The sequence below is a fragment of the Phaseolus vulgaris genome, chromosome 4, assembly GCF_051622355.1.
Source record: "Phaseolus vulgaris cultivar YP4 chromosome 4, ASM5162235v1, whole genome shotgun sequence".
Lineage (NCBI taxonomy): Eukaryota > Viridiplantae > Streptophyta > Magnoliopsida > Fabales > Fabaceae > Phaseolus > Phaseolus vulgaris.
The window spans coordinates 4,123,057-4,132,897 of NC_143501.1; the positions used below are offsets into that span (position 1 = coordinate 4,123,057).

General features: G+C 32.0%; 1 protein-coding gene across 1 annotated transcript; it reads left to right on the top strand.

The window, feature by feature from the left end:
* The first annotated feature begins 3,137 nt into the window (after positions 1-3,137).
* Positions 3,138-7,108, top strand: LOC137836840 (seed maturation-like protein). The gene is made up of 5 exons (XM_068645599.2): positions 3,138-3,760; positions 4,965-5,235; positions 5,995-6,093; positions 6,245-6,459; positions 6,899-7,108. Exons 1-5 carry the CDS (start codon positions 3,354-3,356, stop codon positions 6,972-6,974), a joined length of 1,068 nt encoding a protein of 355 aa, XP_068501700.1. The 5' UTR covers positions 3,138-3,353; the 3' UTR covers positions 6,975-7,108.
* The last annotated feature ends 2,733 nt before the right edge of the window (positions 7,109-9,841 follow it).

The window sequence follows — 9,841 nt, forward strand, 5'->3', positions numbered from 1 at the left end:
AAATTAATCACTAAAATTTTTGAATTATGTAAAAGTAATTCATTAAAAGATTAGAAATAAAATACTTTGAAGTATTAAATCAAACTTGCACATATTTCAGTCATCTAGTGTACTAATTTTATAATGTTTTAAGGTGATTTAAAGGAACTCAATAATACAGACATTCCACTAATGTATATTAAAATTTTGATCTTTTAATTATCAAATTTATAATTGATAATCAACTACTTACAATTATTTAGTTGAACGCTTTATTATCAACGGTAATACATGAACTTATTGTCCCATCATGTTATTATATTTTATCACAACACTGCTGAATGTGCTAAAATTAAAGTGTAATAGCAACCTTTTAGTGGCCCTAATCACTTGTTGCATTGTCATAAAAATTATAAATACAGCATAAGGAAATATTGATAATGTGATTTGAAGTATGTAAATTATGAAGAAAAAAAGAAAAAAAAACTAATGCAGGTTATGAATTACAAAAGAATTATTTTAAAAATATTTGAGAAGACAACTCAATCTTGTTAAAATCGACTCATAAAATTAGTTTTGCATTCACTTATATATTATGAAATGTTTAACATGTCTTTCATGTCGAGACCTATCAACACTCTTTCACGGTAAAACCTGTCAATCCGTACATGAGACTATATATTTAAATAGTTCGATAACGATTCGATACCAAATGATCTAATAAATTTAACAAACTTTCGCTAAAATAAACAATAAATAATTTTAATATTATATTAAAAGATAACGAAATTTTAAGATGTCTTTATCTTGAATCCACGTGACATCTTTAATAAAAATATTACTTATATAAAAAAGAAGTTTAAAGAAAACCGATGCAATGTTTTCAAGTTTTTTTTATATATTTATATAAATTATTAAGTAAAGGAAGTTGAATACTTATCCAAGTCCACTACATCCAATATGCATGGATATTCATTATTTAAAAATTATAGTTTAATATAGAAAATTTGAGTCTTTAGTTTAAAGATTTTTTCATCAACATTATTTTTAAGAACTTTATTTAGCATAAAAAACAATTATCATCTTTTAGTTTTAAAGATAGAAAAAACACAATTTAAACAACTAATTATCAATTTTATAACATATATATGTATACATTTCATGCTACGGAATTGACCTGTAATTTCTTAGATAGAGAGAAAACAAAAAAACCTTTTTCCAAGCTGCTATGAATCATTAACATTTTTTTTCCTGAAAATTGTCATGTAGGTCAAATAAGTCACTGTAGCAAGTCATGCTTGAAAAATTCAAATTTGTACTGAGAAATTATCACCAATTGAAGAAGAGTCACAAATTAAATTCTAGCACATGAAATTCAACTTTGTTTTTTATTAATTTTTGAATATTTATTTGTTTTTTTATCCTTTGCAAACAAACAACATTTTGATCAATTAAATCTTTGGATTAAAAAATAAATAAAAATGAGAATTTTTATTTTTTTTATCGGTAATAAAAAATGAATAAATATGAATAACTTTAGAGGTGATTAAACCCTTATACATAAACACAACTTTAACCTCTCCCATTAGACATACTCTCATGTATGCATATATAGAACACTCTTAGCTTAACCCATAGAAAGTCACACGAGACAAACAATCATACAACTTAAAAGAATACATCATGAGATCATCCCCATACAGACCATCGGGTCTATGCATCAAACAGAAAAGGAGAAATGCGTAAACAGTGACTTAGATGTAATCAAAGACCAAACCTTTAATTGAACCGATAAGAATGAGAGTTAATTTTAGATTAAAAAACCCTAATAAGTTTTAATAATTTAATTTTAACAAAATGTTAAAACTTTACAAATAAAATTTACTATTTATTCAAAATAAAAATCGTTTTATTTGTGATGTTGAATAAACCCTCATGAAGGTATTTGGTGTTAGCAAGGAATATAAGCCACAATTTTGAGATTTGAAAAGTGGTCCATTTTCAACTATATAATGGGTTTTATTGGTGTTTAGAAATAGAAAAGGACCTACTTTAGATGCTTACTTCTTGTTTCCTTTTAATGTCATTTCATTTTCATTTCATATAAACTCTTTTTGTTTCAATGATTCAATCCTTTGAAATTTGAGATTCCAATTTCATTATGTTATTCTTCTCTTCTGTGTTATCATCATACATAGTTATCTTATAAACTAATAATATTATAAAATATATTATATTCCCTATAAATAAAATCTCAAATTGTATGTTTATAATAACCCTTTTAGGTTTTTGTATAGAGCTTTATATGCCCTTTAATCACAAAGTAACAAGATACTATTTTGTTTCTACTTTTGCAGAAGTTAGCATAATTTTTTTGGGTTAATAATAGTTTATTTCATCTTATTAATTTTAAGTAAGATTTCAATATTGTCATACTATTTAAAAAAAAGGTTTATTTAGTTATTTTTATATTAAATTGATGAAAAAGTTTTGTCAACAATGTATTATTTGAAATCGTGTGACAAAGTTAATCATATTTATCATAATTTCATTTTATTAATAATATTTCGTTAATTTGACAAAATAAATTAAAATAAATTATTATTTTTTAAATGAATATTTAATTTGAAAAATTTGAAAAAACAATTTTATGATATAGACTATTATTTTTTTTTCAATTTCTATGTACTGTTTTAATTGATTTTTGTTGATGTTGTAGTTTGGGGTTGGGAAAGCAAACATCAGAAGATTCTTCTCAAATTCAGAACAATCACTGCAAGGGGGGAATCTGTAATTATGTCAAATGTAAGGGGCACCTTGCAATAATGAAAAAAAAATCATTCAATAATACGACATAGTTTTTATTTTCTCAGAAGCATATCAAATTTGTATTACTAGAATTAAAACTATTTAATTAGAATTAATGAATTAAAATAAACTAATTAAATTACATACTTTACGCGAATTCATACTTTAAGGATTTGCTTTTTCACGTTCAAGATTTATAATTTTTAAAATTATTAATATTTAATTATCTTTTTGATATATTTATATAAGTTAAAGAGTAATGTAAATAATAAATAATTTTGCAAGAGATAATTCGGAAATTAAATTGCTGCTTTACTTTATTAAAATAATTAATGGACGGTTGCAAAGACGCGCAAAGAGTCCGGTTCAGTGTTAGAGCGGTTGAACCGAACTGAACCGAACCCAATCGAACCGAAACGTTTGGTCGAGTTGGCGAGTAATAACAGATCACATAGAGAACAGAAGAAGATGAGTCTGAAAATAAAAACGCAGCGTTTGAAGAAGCAAAGAGAGATGCATAGATAGGAGATAAGCTGGGTTAACCTCACCCACGGTAGCACGATTCCATGGCACTCTCCTTTCGGCCCGTCATCCACCCCCGTGTCACCGACCGGTCACTCTTTCAATTTCTCCCTCCCAAGCCTCCTCCCCTTCCGCCACCCTCCGTTCACCTACTTCCGTTCACGCGCCGCCGCCGTTTCCGCCCATACTGTCTCGTCGACGGCTTCTCTGACGACGCCGTCTCCACTCGCAATTTCGACCGCGGCTTCACCGTTATCGCCGCCATGCTCAGACGCATCGAGCCCCTCGACAACTCCGCCATCTCCAAGGGCGTGTCCCCCGCCGCCCGCGACTCCATGAAGCAGACCATCTCCACCATGCTCGGCCTCCTCCCCTCCGACCACTTCGCAGTCACCGTCACCGTCTCCAAACACCCCCTCCACCGCCTCCTCTTCTCCTCCATCGTCACCGGGTAACGAACAATCCTCTCTAATTAATTTGTTGGAGATTTCTTGTTGTTTCAATTGCTACCTAGTATCAATTTCATGACCATATTTGTGTATAAGATTCTTGTTATCGATGAATTTCTCCCTAAACATTCGTAGAACAGGAAAACAAAAGTTAAAATGAATTGAGCTTCTCTCGTGAGCTAACCAGCTAATATAAACTTATGTTTTCATCTTTCAGAGAAGTTTGATGCGAGAGATTTTGTAATAGACATGTTCATGAATTGATTTTAGGTTATGAGAGCAGCTTAATTCACTTTATGTATTTGATGTTTGAGCACTCGTAAAAGAAGAGAATAAGAAAGTAAGATGAATTGATCTCAAATCAATCTGTGTATGAATTGATTTTAGATTACGAGATAGCTTAATTCATTTATGTATTTCGTCTTTGAGCACTTGTAAGATGAGAAAAATCTTGTAGAAGACAGTTGCACGAATTGATATTAGGTTACAAGAGAACTTAATTCATTTTATGTTCCTCATAAAATAAGAAGGTAACATGAACTGAACTACTTCTCTTTAATCCTAATGAGCTTAATTCATTTATCTCACTAGCTCACTAGCTCACACGAGGTTCAATTCAATTTAGTTTCTTGTGTTTTTTTTTTCTTCTCTAAGTCTTTTCTTCGAAGGAGGAGGGAATGTTAAGGTAAGATGAATTAGATTTGTTTTGTTTTGAAAATTTTCTTTATAAGCACTTATAGAGGAAAAGGAAAAATGAATTGAGTTAAATTTCTTATAAATTGAGTTTCTTGCTTAAGCAAAAATGGAGAAGCTCAATGCATACCTCTTTTTGTTATCCTATAAGTTCTTATGGAGATTTATGCACAATACAAAACTTTAAACTTTTCCAAGAATTTAAAATCAAATTATGCACCTTAACTTTTGAAGAAGTTAGATAAGAGAATTTTTGTGGAAGTTAAAGTGCACGGGAAAAGCTTCATTAATTTTGTTTTGTTCTTCCCCTTGTAAGTGCTTTGTAAGAAGTTTATCTGCTAAGGTCCAAGCCCGTGACAACAAAAAAATGTATGATAAATTTAGTTAATATGTTTTTTAAGATAATAGTGTAGTGAAGTATGTGATTTTGGGGAGGGGCAATCACTGGATAGTTTCTGTGCTTGATTGAAGGATTTTTGTTTTGATTTAATTTTTTTTTCTCTTCTTTGATAGGTACACTCTGTGGAATGCAGAGTACAGGATGTCTCTGACAAGGAATCTGGATATATCCGTTTCCAGGGATGAGGAGTCAGATTGTAGAACATGTTCGGAGGTTTTGGAGGTGAAGGATGGAGCAAAAGCAGAGGGTAATGAGAAAAATGAGGTTGTTAATCATTTCGAAAATTGCAGCGGCAATGGTAGCCTGAAAGAGTTTGGTGATTTGCCTCCTCAAGCTTTGAGTTTCATCCGGAAGTTGCAGTCTGAGTTGACAAGTGTGACGGAGGTAACCTTTTTCTTTTTGTTTAGTCCAATTTTCTAAGCACAATGATTGTTGATTAGCTGCATTTATAAGGGTGTTAAAATATTTGCTTCTTATGTCTGTGCCTGGTAAGTTGGAGTATTTGGAATTTGGAACAAGGGTCTCGTCTTAATGAGTGAATTATTATTTAGAACATGTAAAATGTATTATTTTGTTCTTGCCAAATATATGATTTCTGCTGATAGTCACTTTTGTTTTGGATGGGGGATTCTGGAGGGGAAGGGAAGGAGATAATTTTTCATTTTTAATTTGAGAGAATTATGAAACGATGATTTAAAATGAATAATGGACGATGCTGTTGTTGTTTTCTCATTTTCGATATAAAATTTCGCAATCAAGGAGGATTTTTACATAAAATGAAGAAAAACTTACTCCTTCCTACATCTCTGCTCTAAAATCCTCCATCCAAACTAGCCCAAACTAAGTATAGTGAGACTTGCTTCAAGTAGCTTGTGAGTTATTAAGGTAGACAACATAAAGGAAATTTCTTTCAGCAATCAGCAAGAAAGAAAAGGAATGCTTCTTTTGGCTTTTGAAGGCTTATAATGGCATAATCTAATTAATGGGCAAAGGGGCACCGCTCCCTGTTTGTAGTCTAAGGATTGGCTTTACTTTCACTCTCTCTAGTCTGTGCTCCAAATGGACACAGAAGAAGTGTTTTATAACTCCGGGGTCATTTAAAAGAATGAAAGGTGATGTAGATACTTTGCCTTTTGTTTTCAGGAGCTGAATGCCCAAAAGAAGGAAATGATGCAATTAGAATATGACAAGGGAAACTGGAACAATTTGTTGGAATATCTTCGGTCTCTGGATCCTGATATGGTAATGCCTCTCTGCTTGTATTTAATTTGTATTTCCTTGCAATTGAAAGTTTGGAAGAAGTCCCTTCCCTCCTCTCTCATTCATTTCCATGAATTTAGGTACTGTAACTTGTTTTACTTAATGATTCTTTGTGTTGTGTAACTTGTGGCAGGTGACTGAACTGTCTCGGCCTTCGTCAGTAGAAGTGGAGGATATAATTCACCAACTTGTTCAGAACATATTGAGAAGATTCTTTGAAGATGATGCTAGCTCTAATTTAGCAGAACAATCGTTGGAAGGAAACATGGATAATCACTCAGACAGTGGTGAGGAGTTTAGTAATACAGTAGCCACTTCTCGGGATTACCTGGCAAAGTTACTTTTCTGGTTAGTACATGTTATTTTCATTGCCCTTTTAAACTGTCAGCGTATTATCCATTGAACTGGTGAAAACACCACTTCACATTCACCTTTCAAACAAGAGTCGAACCAATAATAAATGAATGTTTTATTATTGTATGTAGTATTTAGTAATAAACTAATATAAAATTAAGAAAAATATGTTAGATGAAATTTTAAAATAGCATAAAAGGGTTGTATTACTGTTCTACAATTTAAAAATTGTTCAAACCGTTTCTTTTACTGGTTTTTGACCATTGTTTTTGCGTCCTATGAGCTGGTGACTTAAGCCTATGGACCTGTTTGACCCAATTTATGAACCAGATTCTTAAAATTTGACCCAGTTTATGAAGAATGATATACATGATTCTTAAAATTGTTGATACATTTTGTAAGCACATACAGACAAATTTCTTTGTGTTGGCAGGTGTATGTTATTGGGTCACCACTTGAGAGGGTTGGAAAATAGACTGCATCTGAGTTGTGTTGTTGGACTGTTGTAGAGAAGGTGACAGACATGTATATTCTTTTCTTCTTCTTTTTCTTATTTATATCCCATCTCCCTTCTCATAATAAATTTTTTTCCGTTCAGTGTTAAATCTGAGTGTTAAATAAATAATGTCCTTGCTTCTGGCTCTCTTTCTCTTGATTCATCATACCAAGCATTAATTCATGTTTGTGCTTGCATGAATAATGTGGTTTACGAGCAGCAAGCCTCAAGAAACTAGATGGAATGTGAATCATTCTGCTTAAGATGTTATGTAAGGTACTTTTAAGGGTCTTAGTCTATTTGAACAAAAAATTTCATAGGGATTTTCAGGAGAGGAGTACAAGAAAAAATAAAATAAAATGAGAAGTCCTTCTACACATGCCTTAAATCATTTAAAGAATTGTATGTGTGTCTGTCAAATTAACATGGATGAAACTGGTTTCCAACCAAACCCTTGTTCAAGAGACTTCATTGGTGTATATATATAAAACATGAAGAAGAAAAAACAACCAAATCTAGGGGAGGCTCACGCAGGGATTTTTATCTCTTTAATAGTTGTCATTTAGCGATTAAATTAAAATGTTCAGTGCAGACTGTCTAACACAATATTATATCATCTAACACCAAAAATTATAATATAGATAAAGTTTGATGTTTCTAAGTTGTGTCTCAACACGTAGTGGGAAACTTAATCAAATAAGCGTTAATCAAATTTAACATAATCTTGTTTATGGATATATTCATTATTTTACTAATTCCAATGTTTATTCATTTTATATTTATTTTATACTTTTTAAATTAAGCATATAAGAGATTGATTAAGATTAACCTGATTAAATAAAATTTTATTGAAAAAAAGTCAAAATTCATTGGGAAATTATAAGAAAAACAATCCCATTAGTCTTTTATACGGAGGTGCAAAAGATTACAATGAAATAAATAAAAAGCTAAGAAATCTCTAATGTTCTGTTTTTCAAATGCCATGTTAAGTTCTGAAGCTTGTATCTTTTTTATCTCAGAAAAATATTCTGATGTTTCAAACTTTATAGAATTAATAGATTTTTATTCCTATTTAATTGCAAACTCTTTCGAGATGTTTGTAGATTTTATTTTCTAAATTTTTTAACTTAAATTTTATTTTTTGTTTTGATTCATGATTTTTGCATTATTATTCTGTCTAGGGATAGACATTTTCTTCAAATCGTCTAGTCAAATGCTTTTATTAGACTGTTTATTGTTGTGTAACTACTAGATTGTCTCCACTGAATTTGGGACAAAACGCGACGAATTTCAGGTCAAACGGATGAGTATTCACCCACGAAAAAAAATCAAATAGTTTCACACACAAAAGAACATTCCTTTCAACCCTGGCACTGATTGATTAAAAAATTTATTGCCAATCTTGTGGAACGAACATGGGGCTCAAATCTCAGCTAAAACTCAATAGACATAGTGGCGAACGTGTGGTAAAAATTTCAGACCAAAATACCCAAGGAGTAAGGCGTAGTGAGTCACAAACCGAGAGTGAACAAAACTGGTTTTCCGAAAACAAAACGTCCTGACTTTCCTTCCCCGTATCTTCTTTTTGTGATTTGTTTATGGATGTGCCTCCTTACCCGGGTGCAAACAACATATGAAAGTACTTGTGTGAATTTTTTTGGCGCAATACGGACCCAGAATAAAATTGCAGAAATTAGGGCGGGATTTCAAAAGTTTTGGTAGAGGATAGCCTTGGTTTGCACAAAATTTCTGAAAAACTCTCCCGAGATAGTCATTTCTAAAAATTCCATGTAAGAATCTCCACTGAATTTGGGACAAAACGCGACAAATTTCAGGTCAAACGGATGAGTATTCACCCACGAAAAAAATCAAACAGTTTCACACACAAATGAACCTTCCTTTCAGCCCTGGCAGCGATCGATAAAAAAATTATTTCCAATCTTTTCAGACGAATCTAGGGCTCAAATATCATCCAAAACTCAATACACAAAGTGATGAAGGTGTTGTAAAAGTTTCAGACCAAAATACCCAAGGAGTAAGACGTAGTGAGTCCCAGACCGAGAGTGAACAAAAGTGGTTTTACGAAAACAAAACGTCCTTGCTTTTCTTCCTCGTATATTCTTTTTTGTGATTTGTTTATGTTCGTGCCTCCTTACCTGAGTGCAAACAACATATGAAAGTACTTTTGTGAATTTTATCGACGTAATACAGACCCAAAATAAAATTGTAAAAATTAGGGCATAATTTCACAAGTTTTGGTAAAGGATAGTCTTGCTTTGCACAAAATTTATGGAAAACTCTCCCGAGAAATTCATTTCCTGAAATTCCACGTAAGAATCTCCACTGAATTTGGGACAAAACGCGACGAATTTCAAGTGACACGGATGAGTATTCATCAACGAAAAAAAACAAACAGTTTCACACACAAAAAAACCTTCCTTTCAGCCCTGACAGTGATCGATAAAAAATTTATTGCCAATCTTGTGGAACAAATCTGGGGCTCAAATCTCAGCCAAAACTCAATAGACACAGTGACAAACATGTTGTAAAAATTCCAGACCAAAATACCAAAGGAGACAGGCGTAGTGAGTCCAGACTGAGAGTGAACAAAACTGGTTTTACGAAAACAAAACGTCTTGGATTTTCTTCTCCGTATCTTCTTTTTGTGATTTGTTTATGTTCGTGCCTCCTTACCCGGGTGCAAAAAACATATGAAAGTACTTGTGTGAATTTTTTCGGCGCAATACGGACCCAAAATAAAATTGCAGAAAATAGGGTAGAATTACACAAGTTTTGGTAGAGGATAGCCTTGGTTTGCACAAAATTTCTGAAAAATTCTCCAGAAATAGTTCTTTCCTGAAATTCCACGTAAGAATCTCC